This window comes from Phyllostomus hastatus, unplaced genomic scaffold (genome assembly GCF_019186645.2).
Source record: "Phyllostomus hastatus isolate PE091 unplaced genomic scaffold, TTU_PhHast_1.1 phas_contig_329, whole genome shotgun sequence".
In the NCBI taxonomy this organism is placed as follows: Eukaryota; Metazoa; Chordata; class Mammalia; order Chiroptera; family Phyllostomidae; genus Phyllostomus; species Phyllostomus hastatus.
In genome coordinates, this window is record NW_025333854.1 from 1,927,062 (window position 1) to 1,946,499 (window position 19,438).

The following is a 19,438-nucleotide window of genomic DNA, read 5'->3' on the forward strand; positions in this document are numbered from 1 at the left end:
CTTCCTTCCCCACAACGCTTTCTCATGGGGGCCCCTGAGCAAAGACATCTTTCTCAGGCTGTGCAGTCGGCCACACGTCCAGGTGTGGAGGGCACCCATGTCTCCCGGTCAAAGGTTCACGAAGTCTAGAGGTGGGGCGGTAGCGCTGTCCCCACGAGCACAGCCAGTGCGGGGCACACAGGGCCCGTGAGCAAGGCCAGGCCGCCCCGGGCAGTGCCACGAGGCTGAAATGGCCCCCCAGAACCTGCTGTGGCCCGCTCAGACACGGCCTGCCCTCCGCGGCCACCCAGGCTGTCTCCACGTGAGCCGCCTGCATGTCCCGGCTCGGACCCCACCTTTCCTCTCGCCGTCTTCCCCGCGTCCCGCACCCACCCGCTCCGCTCCTGCTCCACGTGGCCCGCAGCCGCACCCTCCCCATCGGGAAGCCTTTCTCCTCTCCTCCCCTGAGGCCTCCTTTAAAGCCTGCAGACCGTCCCGTAGATGTTCCTGCTCGTCCACAGAGAACATCCCGTCCCTTCCCATCGTGTTGGAGCCCCTCCCCCCTGCAAGGCAGCGCCACACCGTGGGAAAGAACATGGTCTCTGGAGCCAAACAGTGCAGGCTTGGGACCCCGCACCTGCCCCTTTCTACCTGGTGTGGAGCCAAGAACATCTCCTCTGTCCTCGTTTCCTCGTCTGTCCCCTGGGGACAGGCGTGCCGGGAGGTCGAAGGAGAGGATGCAGAGCCACACCTGGCAAGGTCAGGGCCACGCAGATGTCAGTGGGGTGGCAGGGGACGACTGTCTGCTGGCCGTCTCTCATTTCCCACGTGGCTGTTCCCGGCAGCGCACCCGGAGTCTGGGACGTTGGGACCCTCCAGCTGGCAGCCCGCACCCTGCCCGGGGGCGGCTCTGCTCCCGTCTTGCCCAGCTGGCCCTGTGTTTCGTCCACGGTTCCCGTGTGGCTAAGGATTCTTTCACTCGCTGCAGTGTGTCTGACTCTTCGGAAGGCGAGGCAGGACAGCGCACCTCCCTTCGGGGAACGTGACTTCCCCTCTTCACATCTCGATGACACCTCGTGCTGACCTTGTAGGGGGCGCCTGATTCAGCGGGAGAGAGCCTGCCTTCCCGTGCCTGCGTGCGCGTGCAGGGCAGGGCGGGGCGGGGGGCAGTGGTAAAAGTTTGAGTTTAGATATATATGTCTTAGTCCTTCTGAGTTCTTACTATTTCAGGTCTTAAAAGCAGATTGAGTCTGTCGGACGGAAGATACAAAGAATCAAAGGAACCACCGGCCCTAGAGGAATAAAAACGAATTTGAAACGATTACTTTTGTCTCACACCTCCTTCCTCCTCCCACTCCGCAACCGTTTCCTCCCCTGCTGGAGACCATTCATTCCTCCCCAGGCAGCAGCAGCACCGCCGCGGGGCTCGCCTCTCCGGGTGCGTCCTGCGCTGTGGTCCGAGGGCGCCCACCCTCCAGCTGCTCCGTGGCTGGCTCCGCGTGCCGGTCTCCAGGCCCACCTCCCTCTCCGAAGGGAGATGGTTCTCCGTGTCTCTCATTCCCTCGTGACCGCGGTGAAGGGGTGGGAAGCAGGGGACAGCCCGGACTCCGTCCACCTCCGAGGGCTGCCCTCACAGCGTGGTGGGCTGCGGTGGAGACCCTCGCCCTGGTCAGCGTCTGTGCACGGGGCACGCAGCTGCCCCTCCGCCAGCAGGGCCGTGCGCTGTTTCCTCTAGACACGAGGCCTGACCGCCTCCTGACCGACGGCTTCTCGCATCAGTCACGTGAGCAGTGAGCGTGGGAAATAGCTGGACACACTGTCCAGTGGAGTCGCCAGCCGCCAGCCACATGCGCCACTTCAACTCCATGCAAATTCAGAGGAAATGAAATAAATCCGGTTCTGCTGTTGCCCTGGCCACCTTCCAAGCACCCGTGTGGCTGGAGCGGCCCCGCGGGGAAGCACAGACGCCGCGGTTGCACCCAGGAAGTTTGCCTGGGCGACTGAGGCCAGCCTCTTCACAGGGGCGAGGTCGGGGCCTGTCTTTGTCGTAGCTGCCGCCTGCACATTCCTGTTCTTCTTGCGCTTGTCAGGCCCACCATTCACGCTTTAGGGAACTCTCCACAGCCTTCTAAGTCAGCAGGAGGGGTGTGAGCATCTTGTGGGCTGCACGTAACGGAGGAGCCCGCCACTGCGGGCGTGCACGGCGTCCACGTCCCGGGTCTGCGGGGGAAGCAGTCCCTCCCCTGCAGGGCTCGGCTCTGCTGCTCCGTGTGTTCTGGGGCCCCGGCTCGGTCCTCATCCGCAGTGCGCCCCCGGGTCTCTCTCAGGGTTGTCGGAAGGCCCAGGCCGTTCAAAGAACCCCCCTGTGCCCTCACGGGCTCTACAAGCTAGACGGACGAGGGAGGAGGCTCTCTCTGGGCGTGTGTCTGCTTTCTGAGGGGCACGGTTTTCTCCCGCAGGCCTCAGGGGGCCCCGTTTGCCGGAGCCGAGCACCGTGCTTGCACGAGGCCCGCCCCGCCGGGAGCGAGTGTGGGCACTAGGACAGCTGATGTCGAGGTGCGTTTCCTTCTGTGTCCGCAGCGCCTGGGGTGGCGCCAGGCGCTCGGTGAGTGTCTGTTGGAAGGACGGATGTGTGGGAGGGCGGGAGGACGGACGGACGGACGGATAAGAGCCTGTGGTTGGAGTCTGTGCGGAGCCACGGGCGTGCCCTTGCACCCTGAGGACGTGCGAGGCTCCTGTCCTCTCTGCGCCCCGCTGAGGTCGCCGCCTCGCACCAGGCCGCCTGGGGCGATTGGGTCCCCAAGTGGACGCTGGGGCTCCCGGGGGATGCTCGTGACTTTGGGAAGGCAGTGTCAGACCATGTGTGATGGGGACATTCAGCAGTACCCTCCACCCAGCGTCCCTACTGCTGAGACTGTACCCCTTGCGTTCTAACTGTACAGGTGGAGACCAGGTTGGAGTGGGATGCTCGACCTTCTCGTCTAATCGTTGTGGTGGTGGGGGCGCCAAGCACACAGCTGGGTGCCCTGAGCACGAGGGTGGCAGTGTTGGGATGTGGCCTCCCACGGGTGTTCCTGATTTTCCCAGTTAGACTCACCCCTCAAAGCACCTGGCCTTGGGCGGGCCATACACCCATTTCTCGTCCTCGCGTGGTGACTAACCAGATGCCCTCACACAGAGTGGACGTGTGCCACCCTCACCCCGCGGCCGGTCGCCTTGGCCCCAGTCTGGGTGCGGGCCGTGCAGCCCTGGCGTGCGGAGTCCACGCTCTGTGTTTGACGCGAGTGAGAAACGCCGAGACCGGGCACAGCTGACTCTGCAGCAGGAAGGTAGAGAAGAGGGACTTTGCCCAGGAACAGTGGTGCGTCGTTCACATGCCATGGGAGGGGCAGCCGAAAAGTGACGGCACTTCTCTCTGGGTCTGTTTCATCTGCCAACACAGTCATTGGACTTCACTGTCATTTCGCCTCATGATGTTCAGGCCCCTTATTTGCTCCTAAATGCGGCGGATGAAAATGGAGTTTTGTGTTGAAAGAGATGACCTCACAATTTGGGTTCCCAGTACGTCCCACGTATTTCCAACAGAGAAGTGCCCTTAACACAGGCCGCCAGCATCTCGTCTTTGGGCCCCGCTCCCGGATGCCCTCCAGGCTCTTGGCCCCGTTGGGTCCCTCGGATGGGTCTGCAGGCCTCGTTATAATTGGAATTACTGGAACTGAGAAACATAATGGCTTCCGAAATATTTCTCACAGGTCTCTGACTCGTATACAGTAGGTACTTAATAGTACCATTCATCGGATTAATTGGCTGGGACATTCTCTTGGACTTGTTCCCACCATGGGTGCTTACGTGCCTTTCATTCGCACAGGTTCCCTTTTCCCCTGATGGCTTTTGTGGTGGTAGAGTTCATCGTTCAGCCTCATCATCTTTCTGCTCAATGACCCTTGCATTTCGACCCCATTAAACCTAAGTGTGCTTTTAGGTGCACCACCCCGGGCACGCGATGGGATTGTTTGGAGGCTCAGTGTCCTCACTGGTAAAATGAGAGTGGAACGGCACCTCCTGCCAGACCGTCTCGGACAAATGCACCGATCCATGCGGAACATTTAGCACGGCTGACGTTTATTTCAAAGCCGCACGTGGTCGGGGCGGCCGTTGGCTGGCTGTGGATGCGGAGGTTGGGCTGTGAGCACTTAACGAGCTCTGTGGAGTTTACAGGGGAGCCTGTTGCATGTATTCGTACTACTTGGAAATGGTGGGCTCCACATCCTGTCAGTGGAATTGTGATCGTCTTATGTGTGGATACACACGCAGACGCTATTTCTGTGGCTTTGGACATTTGCCGCCAGGTCGCACTGCCTTGACTTTTGCTCCTGGAGCTGGGGCAGTCCTTGAGCATATGGATGCTGTCTGCACGTCACCCGCAGCAGATGCTGTTGGTGGCCCGCCCCGGCCCCGCGGCTGGGCCGGGGCGCCCATCTCCCAGCTGCTGTGCGCGCCAGCTGCTGACGCCTCACGCCTGTGCCCCTCTCCAGGGCCGGCTCTTGGCTGACAGCACCCGCCCCGACCCAGCGTATCTGGGAGGTTCTGAGGTCCACCCCTGCGGTCCCCAGGGGGCTCGCAGCTGGGGACTGTGAGGGGCCGTGACCTCCCAGCCCCCTTGCTGCGGCCTGGACGAACCTTCCAGTCTGAGCCGCGCTGCGGAGCTCCTCGTGGTGTCCAGCCTCGGCCGAATTCCCGACACCGTGTCTTTGCTCTGCTCCCTCTCCCAGCCCAGCGTGGGTGCTGTCGCCCGCCTCTCCTGACAGCAGCCTGCCTGTCGTCACACGCAGAGGAAATGCCATCTGACGGGCCACCCCTGGGGGCCCGACCTACGGTGCTGGACCCCTTAGCGCCCCTGTTGCTCCCCCAGCCCCACCACCACCTGTGCAGCCAGTTCCCTGCATTGCATCGCCTTGGGCTGACATTTCTTCTCTTTCTCTTGTTTCTGGTTGACTTTCTTTTCTTGGTTGGACCCTGCCCGATAGGCAGCAGCCCTGCTCCTGTGTCCTGTCTTTGCTCATTTAAGCTTCCTCAGCACCAGTGCCTTGGTCTTCTCATAGCTCCGTGGGTTTCAGAATAGCGCCCTGGGAACACCGGGCTCTGCCTTCCGGAGGTCGGCCTCAGAGCTCGAGTCGGGCGAGTCTGCCCCTCGAGGTTGCCGTGGGGTCCCGTGAGCTGCTCTTTTGAAAACACTCAGCACTGTGCCTGGAATGTAGCACGTGCTGAGTCAGTGGGAGGTGTCGACACTGCTGCTGCCCTCACCTGAGGGACTCGCCCGCCGGGGATGAGGGGAGGAGGCTTCCTTGCTCCCAGAGCCCCCGGGGGGGCCTCTCGCCTGGCACGTCCTTCCGCAGGGTGGCGGTCTGCCCTCGCCCAGGCAGCCCGGAGCTGCTCCCTACCGTCCGCGGTGCCGGCTCACAGGGGCAGACGAGACCTGGTCACGTACATGCGTAGCCTTTGCTGGTGTCCACAGTGGAAATGCCCCGGCCCTGTCCAAAGTCAGGCTACCGACAGATGCCCCCGAGCGCAGGGCTGGCACACACCACCCCACTCCCACTCTGGGTATCCATGGTCTTGGGTTGGCCAAGTAGTCTGTATGGTTTTTTCCATCAAATAAAAGACACGTTTTTGTTTTTCACCAATAACTTTATTGACTTGGATATTTTGAATATGTCAGCTATCTACCATCTGGTGGAACGTTGATTGTTCTCAATTAGTGTCTTGTTTTGATCACTATTAACTTCAACTGGTCTACCCAGCCAGCACGGAACATTGTCCATTGAGAAATCTCCAGCACAAAACTTCACAAACCGCTTTCGACACATTTGATCAGTCACACCACCTTCTCCAGACACTGCATAAAGCTTGTTTTTCATTTTAGTTGTGTTTTTACCTTCCTTAAAATAATAAGCATAATATGCCGAAAATGTTGCATGTTTTCTTCCATCTTCAATATTTACATAGCTACGTAAAAACTCACCAATTCTGGTAAGTATTCTTTTAATGCACGCTGATATGACAGCTGTCACAATACAGTCTAACAAATAGTTTTGAATGAAATAAAAGATGACTAAGTGCTACCAGAGCCATCGTACACCAAACGAAACTTTTGGCCAGCCCAGTACTTAGTGCGGTGCGTCTAGCCGGGACTGAAACGTTCGGCGGTGGCTCAGGTGTCGTCACTACGCGGTGAAGGTGTGATCAGATGCCCCGGGCTGGGAAATACCTTGATAACCTAATTGTGTTATACCAGCAAAATTAGAGCGCCTCTCCCCACCCCCAGATGCATGCGTCACAGATCTCCACTTTGCAATCGACCATATACATGAATGACCCTTAGTTGGCTTACCTCTCCTGGCCTTGGTTTCCCCAGAGAGCTGGGCTGGAGAGTCTCTGAAACCCCTTCTGGTCTCCAAGTCCACGGAGCCAACTTAGCGTACGACTTCATTCCCTCATCCCCTCGTTCCCCTCATTCCTCTCATTCCTGTGTTGGTCGTTGGGTCTGGCACTGTGCTGGGTATCGGAATTGTGGCAGGCAGCAGGACATGGCCCTGGTGGACGTGCGTCTCCACGTACTTGTCAGCGCCCCGTCATCGCGAGACCACGGGTGTGCTCGTTGCCCAGTGGGGTCCTGCGGACGCAGGTGGTGTGCCAGTCATTTCACTTCCTCCCACAGATGACACAAGGCAGCCTGACGGCCAGCCCGTGCTGTGGAAGGTGTCGCCAAGCTGATGTGGGTGGCAGAGGGAGAAGCCCCGGTGCACAGCTGGGTCGCACTGCTCCCGAAGGCGGCTTTAAACCGAGTCTGTGAAGAGTGCCCTTGTTTAGGACTGTTACACCAACTCTGAAAACGTCCTTTTGCTGAGAAGCGTGTCTCTGGTCAGAAAGGCACGGGGAGGGAGTCTTCAACTCCTGCGTCTCCCTCAAGTTCACGTCCATTCATTGGCCCGCATGCCTCCTTTGTTCTCAGCAGCCATGATCTCTGCAGTTACTTTTTAAAAGCTACATCGGTTCCCAACAGGAATTACTGCTGGGAGCGTTTCTCGCTTGCCGAAAGCTCTTTTTAAAAGGAGGATTTGTTCTGCTTTGACAGGGGCCGACCATATCCGGAAGTACTGGAGCCGCTACTACCAAGGGTCTCAAGGGGTGATCTTCGTGCTGGACAGCGCGTCCTCGGAGGGCGACCTGGAGGCGGCCCGGAGCGAGCTGCACTCGGCGCTGCAGCACCCGCAGCTCTGCACCCTGCCCTTCCTCATCCTGGCCAACCACCAGGACAAGCCGGCCGCCCGCTCCGTGCAAGAGGTACGTCCCCCGAGCGGACGGCTCCCGTCTCGCTGCGGCGCGTCCCCCACCACGGTGCCCGTCGTCGGGACGTGTGGTCGTGCTGTGTTCGAACATGACCCCCTGGCTTTCGTGGGAAGCCTGTGTCGATCCGACAGGAGTTGCTGTTGACGTGCCTGGTTCCCCTCAGAGACTGACTTTTTAACTGTTTAGCAAAGTGAGGGGACTTGTCTGGGTATTTTCCTCATCTCTCCTGCAGGGCCAATGGCCTGGCAGTGTCACAGTGCTTCACCCCACCACCTCCTTAGGTCCTTCTTCTGTTCCCCAGCTTCTGGAGGGACGCGCTGTGCGTCGCCATGCGCCCCTTGCCCTTGTAGGCTGCGTTCTCGCCCCTCCGAGACGCTCACTGTTGACCGCAGCGGGGGGTCCTGTCCTGTGCCCAGCCAGGCTGGACAGTGGGCTCTGGTCTTGCCAGCCCCGTCCCGTGCCCGCCGGCGCAGTTCACTGGGACCTGCTCTTCAGCGTCCTCCTTCAACTCCCTGTCTCGGCTGACACCTGTCCCCTGAGCGCGGGAGGCCGATTCTCTCTGATGCATGGCACTCAAGGAATAAGACGTGTAGAGAGTTTCCAAAACCCACACAGTGGTGAATTTTCACGTGGGTGCAGGGACATGAAGACACTGGGTGTGTCCCCCTCCACCCACAAGGGTCCGGATGTGTCCCCCCAGTCCCCCGAAGGTTGTGTGCTCGCTCTGATGGCGTCGGAACCAGAGGGCTCGCGGGAAGGATGCGGCTCTCTGGTTTGAGAAGTGAGTGAGAGGCCAAGGGTGGGGCATGTGCGGCCTCTCCCTCCCTCCCACCGCGTGGGGCCTGCGGGCACGCGGCCGTGTTCCTGTGGCCTGTCTTCTCACCCGCGAGGTGGGGGCGAGCAGTGTCGTCAGGAGGAGTGAGTGGGATAGATTGGGATCGTGTGCGCTGACCTTTAAAGTGCAGAGTGTTAGGGGTGCCCTGTGCAGAACATTTCCATTCACGTTTCAGACAAATGGTTAATAAGGCAAGGATTTCTTACTAAATAGAACGCACGGCCTTGAGTTGTCTCATTCAGCACTAGGTAGTTAGCCCCTTTTTCTTTTCTCGGTTTTGTGACATACCTCACGGGTAATCCTAAGTGATTGAAATAAACACATAGCAGAACACATCTATCCTGAGGGCTGTGATGTGCAGACCCTCCCGATCTGTGCTGAAGACCTTGGGTAAATCTCAGCTTCTCAGCACCAGGTTTTTGTCCGGAGCGTGGACATAATAGTATGTAATGCCAGGTAGTTACGAGTGTTGAATTACTTTGTAACTAGAGGGTGCTTTGTGAAAATGTTATTATGAGTGCATTGTGGGAAACACGGTATGTGTATGTGTTACAGAATTCACAAATAGTATAACATCTTGTACAGATATAATCTGTAACACATAGGTAGTAAAACACATAATGTGAAGTAGATGAAATATAAGTGGCATTATAACTTCAGATCACTTTATTCAAATTAGGAGCAAAAATTTTGTTTTTAAGTTTAAAAAACTGTGTACCTGTTTTCTTAGACACCCTGCCGTGGAAGCTAGTGTGTGCTCTGACCCTAACGTACGGCTCGTGGGGACCCGCCAGGGGAAGTCCGGCTGCGGCGGCGAGGGAGGGAGGCAGCGTCCAGCAGCTGCGAGGCCCTTCGGGGGACACGCTGAGCGTGGGGCCCCGGTGTCCCGGGCAGGGGCATCTGTCTCTGTGATTCGCCTCTTCCCGAGACAGAGACCGTCCGTGTGTAGTGACCCCAGATTCGATTTGAAAATGCGGATTCTAGACTTGTGTGTGCTGGAGTGTACGTGGCTTTGACCTTCGTTTGTATGTCCCGTTTAAGTGAATTGCCCTCAGACTTCTTGCTTAGGGTGGCATTTGCAGATGCCACCTCGAGGACTGCTTTTTGTGAGCATTCTCCCCACGAGTGTGCGAACACGTACCGCACCAGCGCAGGGCGCACTTGACTCCAGCCGGTGCACACCCTCCATGGCAGGTCTGGCGCTGAGTCGGGAGCTGCGGGAGGGCTCGTCCTGTGGGTGTGGGAGGAAGGGAAGCGGCAGCTTCCTGTTTTCCCCCTTGCCTGAACGAGAGAGGTTTCTCACGGGAGTCTTGGGATGTTTTGTGGAAGTCCTTCCAGGAATGTCTTAGGAATTAAATCAGTACCGTACTGCGAGCGTAAAGGTTGACCTGTGAAACCGAAGCGTAACTTCTTGTAAATAGTAGCCTCCAAATGCGTGGGAGTCGGCCGGGGAGGAGGGAGAGGAGGAACGGTGAGCCGGTCGCGCCTTACTGGAAGCACGCTGAGAAGTGGTTGTGTGCTTGCTCCTCTGGGGTCCCTTAGCAGGAGCGTGCCCGTGCCCGGGGCTCTGCTGCTTACAGACATTTGTGTCCGTTTGCACCTGCCTGTGTGTGCCCGTGGTAGGATTTCCAAATGCTGACATGGTGGTGTTTGCCCTGGGAATTTCAGGCGAACTCCCGTTCTTTGAGAATCAAAGAAAATGCATTCAGTTTACCAGAAAGCCCCGACTGGTTCTTCTTCGCTGCAGTTAGGGAAAGGCGCGTCCCAGGGGCTCACTGAGTCTTCCCTGCCTCCTCCTGGTGCAGTCCATACACTTGGTGCTCGATGCATCGTACAGAAATGTTGCCGTTAGTTCTTCTGACACTGGAGCAAAACTTGAAGAGTTCACTAGTCATCTAATGTGGATACCGAGGTACTGCGTGCAGAAGCCAGTGCAGAAGACATCCGAGGGGGAGAAAGCTGAGCTGTCCTCTGGGTCCCAGCGGAGGGCGAAAATCGTCAGGAGGTTGCACGCATTTGGTTCCTCGCCCTGCGCTGGGAGCGAGCGCGGCCGTGTGTGGGTGGAGGCCTGGGTTCGCACGGAGCGGCAGTGGGTGAAATTGCTTCGTGTGCCGCGGACAGAAGGCAACATGCCCGCTTACTTTATCGCCCTTTTGTACCGCAGGCGGGGTCTCGTGCTCCGCAGTTTCTCTTTCTGGAACACACCTGGTAATGACCCCGTGCAGCTCGTTTAAGATTTTAATGTCTTGAGAATTGATAGGAGAAACTTTATTTATTTTTTACACCAATCAGTTTTTTTGTGTTTTTTTTTTAAGAAAACAGCAGAACACTGGGGAAAGCACCCTTTACATACTGTCTGTAAGCCAAGCCGTCCCTGCAACAGATGTTTGCTCTGTCCGCTTTGGGGAGGCGCAGTCAGCAGTTTTCCAGAATCTATTCGTAACTGTTTTCTCTACAGACAACGTAACATAGAAATCTTGTACTTATGTCATGGGGCCCACTTGACTCAGTAGGGAAAACCCTGGTCTAACTGAAACGATAAAGCTTTTAAAATGAAAATCGTCTTGAGGGTAATTGGGTTGGTTTGTTACTTGTGTTGAGTTGTAATTGCATCTAATTCGTTTTACAAGCCCCAGAGGAGAGCATACTTCAGTTCTGAAGTCGTGCAGTGGATCAGGAGGGTTTCATAAGAGGTTCCGTTCACGGCGTAGCCAGTGAGCGTGCTCCTGCTTTCCCTCCGCACCGCGCTGGCCGCGCTGGCCACCGCGCCGGCCGCGGGGCTCTCGGCGCCGAGCTCCCCCGCCCGTGCTCGTTTCCCTGGGCACGGCAAGTCTGCCGAAGTGACACACTCGGTCCGCCCCGGAGAACTAGTGCGTCCTCTCGGCAGCGTCCCCTGACTGGCGTCTGTCCTTATCGTTAACCCATCAGTGTTTAACTGTTCGGGAGTGCTGTGTTCGCTGTCGGTCCGTTTTTTTTAAATTGAAGCAAATATTGAGAAACAGGAGTGGTGTGCAGCGCAGACCTTTGCAGTGGAATCATAAGGTCGCGCGAGTCGACTGCCTGCGTGGCTCACTCGTAGCACAAGAAAGCCCAGCTCCTCCTCGAGAGTGTCAGCATGAAAGTTAAAATTTGTGACCCAGCATTTTTCCTTTTTCACACAATTGTAGTTCAGTTTACGATGTGGAGCACATCGTAAGCTGAATGTGCTGACCAGAAGGTGCTGGTCTCTTGAAAAAGAATAGAACATAAATGCAAGAAGAGTATTTGTAAGTCTTTCTGTCATGATGTAAACATTACTTTTTAGACCATGTTTTGTTTGGATTATAAATATTCATATTTTGAACAATATGAATATGCTTTCAATATTCAGTGTATCATGAATAATTTATCTAGTTCTCACTTTTTAGTCTATAGACATCTCCTGGAAGAGAGTGCTAGAATGTGTTTCGTGTTATCTAACTACCACACTTAATTATAATAACCTGTTTGTTGATAAGTATTTCTGCATTGTGTACTTCCTCCCCTTCCTGCATGGGGTCTGAGAGAGTTTGGAGGAATTAGAAATTTCGGACAACGTTGATCTATAGACAGTAAGCCTCTAGATTAAATTGTTTGTTTTATATGCTGCTTAACAGTGAGCAGTTCCCTCTTGGCAGCTCTGTGAAGTCGCAAATATCTGATTTTCCACAAGTTTTTTATTAGAAAATGCACAGCAGTGTTTAAATCACATAAACTACTTAGCTTAATGTTACTCTCTGTACATAGAGAAAAACGTGTGTGTGTGTGTGTGTGTGTGTGTGTGAGAGAGAGAGAGAGAGAGAAACATCCATCGTAAAGTATCCTGTACTTTACATCCTCGGAGTCTTCCAAGTCCCGTGACCTGCTTCTTGGCCAAGGTTTAGAATACTGATTAGATTTCGCATCAAGCGGCGTGCATGCCTATTGTGTGAGCGGTTTGAAAACTCCCTAATGGGACGTACACTTACTCTAACATGATATGAGATGCAAATTATTTTTTGTCCATTCCTTACAGATGTACTTCTCTCTGCTGCAGTTTAATCTTGGGGAAACAATTAGGGGTTTGGAAGTCCATTTTCCACTGAGTGACTCAGTGATCTCCTGAAAATGTTGACTGACTTTTGAGAGAAGCCGAAAAAGCAATCATTCTGATAGTCACAAAGTGTCGTTATTGTAAATATATTTTAAAGAGCAAATTTTAGCTGAGAATACTCAAACAGCCAGAGTATTTTATTTTTTGTACATTCAGGGAATTTTTTATATGCGTTCCCTGAAATGTATTTGTGTACTTGGTCATTGGTTCTGAATCTGGCCACTTTGATGCCACCGCACGAGGGGTCTCTGTGAGCCCGTGCTGGGACCTGCCCGGCCACATGACAGACACCAGATGCCGCAGATTAACCCAGTTCCTGCCGACACGCATGTTACGGGAGGAAGGTCCGTTCTCTCAAGAACGTTACTTAGGTGGGGTAACAAAGTAACACATCTGAAAATACAGCATTGTGCGCCCCATGGAGTTCATTTGTGTTCCGAGAACCCCGTTTCTTTCCACTTTCTTTGTGGAGTCCCACGCACATTTTCATTTTATGTGAAGCGCATTCTGGGATCTCTGCTGAGTTCTTATTCTTACTTAACTCCCCACCAGGCGCTTCAGCGCCCAGCGCTCCCACCTGCGCCCCGCAGTGCCTCTCGGGGCCTCCCCTTCCCCTGACCCTCTGCGCGGCCCAGGAGGCACAGGCTTCCTGCCTCTGATTCTTCCCGGCGTCCGACGGAATGCTGCAGACCTTACGGGTCAGCGCCCCTGACCACCGAATCCCCTTCCTCACTGGTGTGCATCGACCGCTCCCTCCCTCCTCCCGTTGCCTCGGGCATGGCCCCGCCTGCCTCCCCGAGGCGCCCGGGCCCGGTCCTGATTTTGATGTTGTTCCAGGTCCTTGCCGAGCACCTTGTCTGCCTGCCCCTGGGTGTTGTGAGCGGCCGGCGGGACCGGAGTTCCGGCTCGCTCGTATCTCTGAGCTCACGCCTGAGTCTGATCACACACGCTCCTCTCCTGCTTGGTGTCCCCACCTTTCCTCCGAGCTCCTGTCTCTCTTCACCCACTCTGGCTCTTCCATCCCACCCTTGAACGTAAATCTTCTCCTTTTCTCCTACAGCAAACCTGAGCTTTAAGTATTGGGCCAGGCCAACATCTTGCATGAACCCTTACCTCAAATCATGTTCCTAGTTTAAAAAAAACAACTTTGCTAATCACTGTACTTACAAATATTTATTTCCATATACTTTTATGTAATTGCAGTGTGTTTGTCCACTTGAGGGCTTGGCTTACAGCAGGACCGTTTTCTTCCTAACCCCTCCCTAGAAAGGGGCAGGACGTCTTTGCATACATTTTCATCAGCCGCTTCTGTTTGAACTGTCTCGAACTTACTGCTGTGGCCGGCATCCCCAACGGCCTGCTGCTGGGTCTGTTTCCCGTGTGGAGGGGGCAGGTGCGCGGGGAGTTGTGTGGGAACAGGGCGTGGAGGGGTGAAGCAGTGAATTCAGTTTAATAAAAACGAATGGTGTGCTGTGATTCATAAAATTGTTACATCGGCCATACTTCAGAGGAGTTTTAAAATTCTTACATGTACCACTGTTTCTTACTATACATATTTAAGTGAAACAATGTTACTTTGCTTCTCTGTGGGTCTTTGGAAGCAAATGTATCTGAGCGGTCGTGCCGGCGGACCTCACCCTCTGTGTCTGTGCGTTAGTGCTGTTGTTTCTCAACAACACTCAAATTAGTGTTTCATTAACACGTGATTCTGCACAAGTTCACAAGACCATCTTCTTGGCCCTTAGGTCTCTTTATTATTTGTTTGTATGTTTATTCGTTTAGCAAAAGAAAACTCAGTTTAACTGCGCATTCTGCAGCTTATGAAGTTAATAAAACATTTGTTGAGTTAATTTGAGTATTAGACACAGAGTTAACGTAAGGAAAGTGCTTTGAAGATAAAAAGCACAATAAGCGTTAGTTATCATCATTAGGGTAATTATTATCATTATTATTATTACATAGTGTCTGCTCAGAAACCCCTGTGGCTGCGCGGGGAGGCCGAGGAGAGCTCAGTGGCGGCGCGGTGTGCAGAGCTGAGGGCGGGGCCTCGCGCACCCGCACCGACGGCTGTTGTTCCTGAACGGGGGGGCTGTCGGTTCTCCCCCCTCACGAAAAACGGACTTCCTGTAGTGCTGAAGCATCAAAACTTATTTTGAGGAGTTTGCATGTTTTCTTATATTATTTCTCAAAAGACGTGTGAGGCGTAAGTGCAGGTCTTCTGAAAGGGTTCTGAAAGCAGAGGTTTTGATTTCTAAGTAGACAAAACCCTTTAGTAGTTCATTATTTTTGAGTTGGATAAGGCTCAAATTTATGATTTTTAGATACTAAAAACAATGGAGCGTAATTATGGGAAGAAAATATAAAAACTTCATTTTTATTGCAAAAGTGAAAACTGGAGTTATAAAAATAAATATAATCAAGTACACAAATGACCTCCCATGAGATAATTGTAAGGAGGATTCTTTAGATTACTCTTTAGAAAGGAGACTTCAGGATTAAGCTAACCTCCTTACAAGACGCTGCAAAAATAGTCGTCACAAGTCAGAGAGGAAGGCAATATGGAAGCACATGCATTCACAGGCAGACGCAGGGGCGCTGGATGACGGCCATCCTCGGCTCCGGGAGGATGTCGGTGGCAGGCCTGCAGAGGGTGCCCCCTGATCTTACGGCGGACCAGGCCTGAAGGGTCCCAAGAGCGCGGGGAGAGAGGAGGTGCCTGGAGAGAGAGAGTCACGATGGACGACCGTAGGCCGTGGGAGGCACTGGGCGACGCAGGCAGGCGGCCCCACGTGCTGCAGACCGAGCCCTTGGGAGCCTGGGGCCCGAGCCTGCCTTCCGCGGTGTGGATGCCTCAGAGGGAGAGAGGGCCCTGGAAGAGCCGCTGGCCCAGAGACCGGGCCCCACGTAGCCTCACAGACTGCACGCTGTGACTCCAGTGCGACCAGGGCCCCAGCCCAGCCGGCCCCAGCCCAGCCAGCTGCAGCCCATCATTGGACAGCCAGGCGGGGACAGAGGGAGGCAGACGCCCCCCGCCCCTCTCCCCGCTTCAGAAAGCCAGTCCCTTTCTGGCAGCGGTTCCGAAGCGCGAAGGTCTCGGCCGTGTTGGCTTCCGAAGCATCCGGGAGCGACACAGCGATCACCTTCTGGAGAAAATCTGAAATCTAAATATGGGGGCGTGTAAATCTTTGATCAAAAAAACATCTTCAACCTCTCAGTGTGAAGGAAAAGAGACAAGCAGGGTTTCATTTTTGTGAAGGCCGGCGTTCAGATATTGAGCCCGTTTGAACATAGGAATTCAGTTGTGTTGAACACAGTGTGTACTGAGTGAGTGTAGTGCATCTTACACCGGAAATGAGATTGGGGTCTTTTAAAAAAGCCCTTTTAGGCGAAGCTCTTCAACTGGAATGCTGTGTCGGGCAGTAGGTAGCTCCATGCAAGGACTGGAATCGGTTCCAGCAGTGATGCGTTGAAGCCACCCACACCTCGGAAGAAGGTTCTGTGTGCGACCTGTGAAGTCGCTGGGAACTTGCGGAGAGAGCACAGCGCGATTCCACGCGCAGGATCTGTAGCGAGGTGTGTGTCTCCAGGCCGTGGTTGTGAGGGTCATTTGTCGAGCTCCACACGCGCTGCTGTGGGAAGGGGCCGAGCGGACCCTCCAGGTGGCTCGTGCGGAGTTTGGACAAGGAGAACCACACGACGGCGAAGGAAGGCGAAGCCTGGCAGCGGAGCCCCCGGCTGTTCACAGCTCTGACGCGGAGCTCGGACGTCCCTGGAAGGGTCCCGAGAGAGAGGCCAGAGCAGGCCTGAGGCAGAGGCCGCGGGACCGGCCTGCTCTGAGTGGGGGCTTCGTCACTGGCAGCCTTGCCGCTGACGCCCAGCAGCAGCTCGAGGTGCCCAGACAGCGAGTGCCCTGCGTTCCGGAGCAGCAAGGCAGTGTCCCGAGGACGGCCTGTCCTTGCTGTGTGTAAAGACCTGCGCTGCGCTCGGTGCTGGGCTCGTTTTATTTAAAATGGCACTTGTCAAACTGATTGGACGATAAAGTCTGAGTCTTTGAATTATTGAAATGTGGGGGTGGAGATTCACGAGTGTGAACAATTGCGTGTTTCTGCATGTCTTGGGCAATAAAAAATACCAATTTCTCAAATTTCTATATTAGCTTTGTTCTTTAATTACAACTCAAGTTTAGACATCTTTCTGTTTTCCTTTCATTAATAATGGCTTTGCAATGGCTTTTATATTAATAAGCAAATTAAGTTCTTTCTTTGGTTAACCAGGGAAAACAGACTTTGAGGTAAAACATGAGATCACCCGACTGTTGGGCCTGCGATGGCCGACGGAATATTTTTACTAATGGAGCTGTCTCTGCCGCCCGTTACCAGAAGCGCTCTTTTTCTTCCCGTGAAGCCGGACCCTACCAGCAGAGGTTGCTCTGGGGAAACGCAGGCTGGTTTTAATGATTCTGAATGTGTGGTGCCCTTTCTTCAGTTATTTAGCTCTTCAGTCCCACAGTGTAGGTGCAGAAAGTATAGAATATTCTGTTTAATCTGTAACTCACTCCATATGAGGCGCTAGACATGGCTTTTTTGGTAAAACACTAGATATGAATCTGTGCTTTTCAGGCTTCATCTGTTAAAAACGGAATACAAAAATTGTTGTTCCTTTATAGTTCTTCTTATTTGGATTCCAGTTAGTCAGAATTTTGCCATATGGTTCTTTCACCCTAATAAAGCTGAACTAAAAAATGCACGCTGTTCACAATGTCACATTTCTAAGATGCGAAAGCGAGAGATGTGGCCGTGGTTCCCGGGTTTCCTTTCACTGAAATTGTTTTCCGAATAGCCACTCACCTCCCGTGCAGTGGGTTCGGAACGGTGGGCAAGCCCGTTTCCGACGGTGGGTGAGACTCGGGTGACACCGACGGCGGGTCAGGCCGGCACGACTGACATCTGCCCAAGTGCGTGTCTGACGCTTTCCTCCGCATTTCCGTGGGCGTGGCGCAGTCTATAAAATTCCACGCAGTCCTGTTTCGATGAAAAACCCAAATGACCTCCCTGGCTGGCGTAGCTCAATGGACTGAGCGTGGGCTGCAAACCAAAGCATCGCAGGTTCGATTCCCAGCCAGGGTACACGCCTCGGTTGCAGGCCATGGCCCCCAGCAACTGCACATTGATCTCTCTCTCTCTCTCTCTCTCTTTCTCCCTTCCTTCCCTCTCTAAAAATAAATAAATAAAAATCTTAAAAAAAAAAACCCAAATGACCAATAACACGGTGTTGGCACACTGACGAGACAGCACGGGGGAGCGCGGTGAGCGGGGCCCCCTCTCCCCTGCGGACGCCCGCTCCTCTCTGACTCACGGCTCTCGGCCATCAGCCAGCCTGCTCAGCGTAGCCCTGCGAACGTCAGATGGATGGAAATGCCGTTAGTGACTTTCCCTTAACAGCGTAGGAAATACGGACTGTATGTTAATGAATGTAACTGTCTTAAAGATGGTGCTTCTGAGATAGTTGCAGTGAGAAACTGTAATCATTTCAAGAAAACTGATTTTAGTAATGGTCTCTAGGCTGTTACCATGAGTCTTAGATAGTTTATGGAATCAAATGAAGGAAGGGGATGTATAGGAACCCCAATTCTGATTTTGTGAGGATTTATTTACTTGCATGTAGCGATGCATCTAATGAGTCATGCTTTCATTATGAAAAAATTTCAAACATACAGGTAAACAGAGTACACCAGGAAGACTCACCCACACATGACTGATGTTTAGCGAATATTAACATTTTTACTGTGCTTGTTTCAGGTCTTCTTTTCTTTTAAAAGAAACAAATTATTACAGGTGCATTTAAAGCCCCTTCCTTCGATTCTTCAGAATTGAGTATAATTTGGAGCTGGTGTGTGACCTTCCCAACGTGCATTTTGATACATTTAGTGCACAGGCGTCTGCAGATGATACACAGTAACACTCCGGGGGACAGAAACAGACAGGAGTGGTGTCTCCCAGCACAGCACGTGATCATGCTTCTGTCACTCTGTCTCTAGCGTTGTTTGCTTGCCCCGCATAAATCGAGCTGATTTGTTGTCACTGGTTTACTGTGTGCCAAGGCATGACTGTGTCATAATTTTATTTATTCATTCTCTCCCTGATCACGTTTTAAATGGTTTCTAGGTTTTTGAGGTTATACAGAAAGTTGATGAATATCTTTGTACATGTTCCCTTGTTTATGTGTGCGAGCATTTCTCAGGTGTACCCATGTGAAATTAGAATGACTCGGTGGTAGGTTGTACACCTGCTGAGCTCAGTGGGCGTGTGACCTGGCACTTCAGATTTGAAAGTGACAAATGACAAGACTTTGCAGTGAGAACGTAGATTTGCATCTTTCGTGTTGTCGACCCATTGAGTAAGACTGGGCCAAAACTTAAATCTGTTTCCTCTTCTGTAAATGAGGGTGGTCCGAGAACCCACCTCAGCGCAGACGGGATGGAGTGAGGATTGAGTGAGGGTGGGGCACCCCGAGTGCTCCTCACCACCACCCCCCCCACCCCGACAGGGATGTCACGAGGGTCACAAGGTCACATGGCACTTACAGCTGTGTGTGGCGTGGTGTCACATCTGTGCGTGTGGAGTCCACAGAAACGAAACAAACTGCGGTGCGGGCGCACTGCAGCTCTGCACCTCGGAGGGTGCTCAGAGAGGGTGCTGCAGACACGGGACGTGAGGCGACAAGCCGCAGACGCCATGCACAGCCCCTGCGACTGCCATTGCGCTGTGCAAGATGACTGCATGTACTCGTGTTTGCATGTCCTCGGCTCTCCTCGGACACTCTTTTGTAAACCATCAGCTGATGAAATGCACCTCCATCTCACACTGCGCGGAAGCCAGGAGAACCAGGCCTCGGGGGTCCTTGCTCGTGAAACCTGGTACTGAGGCTGGTCCTTGACAGCGTCCCAGGTGCGGCCTCCTGCCGTAACTTTTTCACACGTCGGTGTGGCAGTGCGCTCAGTGAGTAGCTTTATGTTTCTTTTAAAAAGCACAAAAGCAAGTGGACAACGCTGTGCTCCACCCCCTAAAAACGAGGGGGGTGCTCGGACCAGCCGGGGCCCACCTGCAGGCGCCCGGTGCCCGTGAGCCCGAGGAAGCCCAGAGACCTGCCGCGGTGGCCTGTCA

The 19,438-nt window shown here is 53.9% G+C and overlaps 1 protein-coding gene across 1 annotated transcript in view; it reads left to right on the plus strand.

Annotated features, from left to right (window-relative positions):
• The window catches only part of ARL15 (ADP ribosylation factor like GTPase 15), a 277,500-nt gene that overhangs the window by 132,225 nt on the left and 125,837 nt on the right, over positions 1-19,438 (plus strand). Inside the window, exon 4 of the mRNA XM_045839972.1 lies at positions 7,115-7,323. Within this exon, the coding sequence (XP_045695928.1) occupies positions 7,115-7,323 (209 nt within the window). The remainder of the gene's footprint in view (positions 1-7,114; positions 7,324-19,438) is intronic.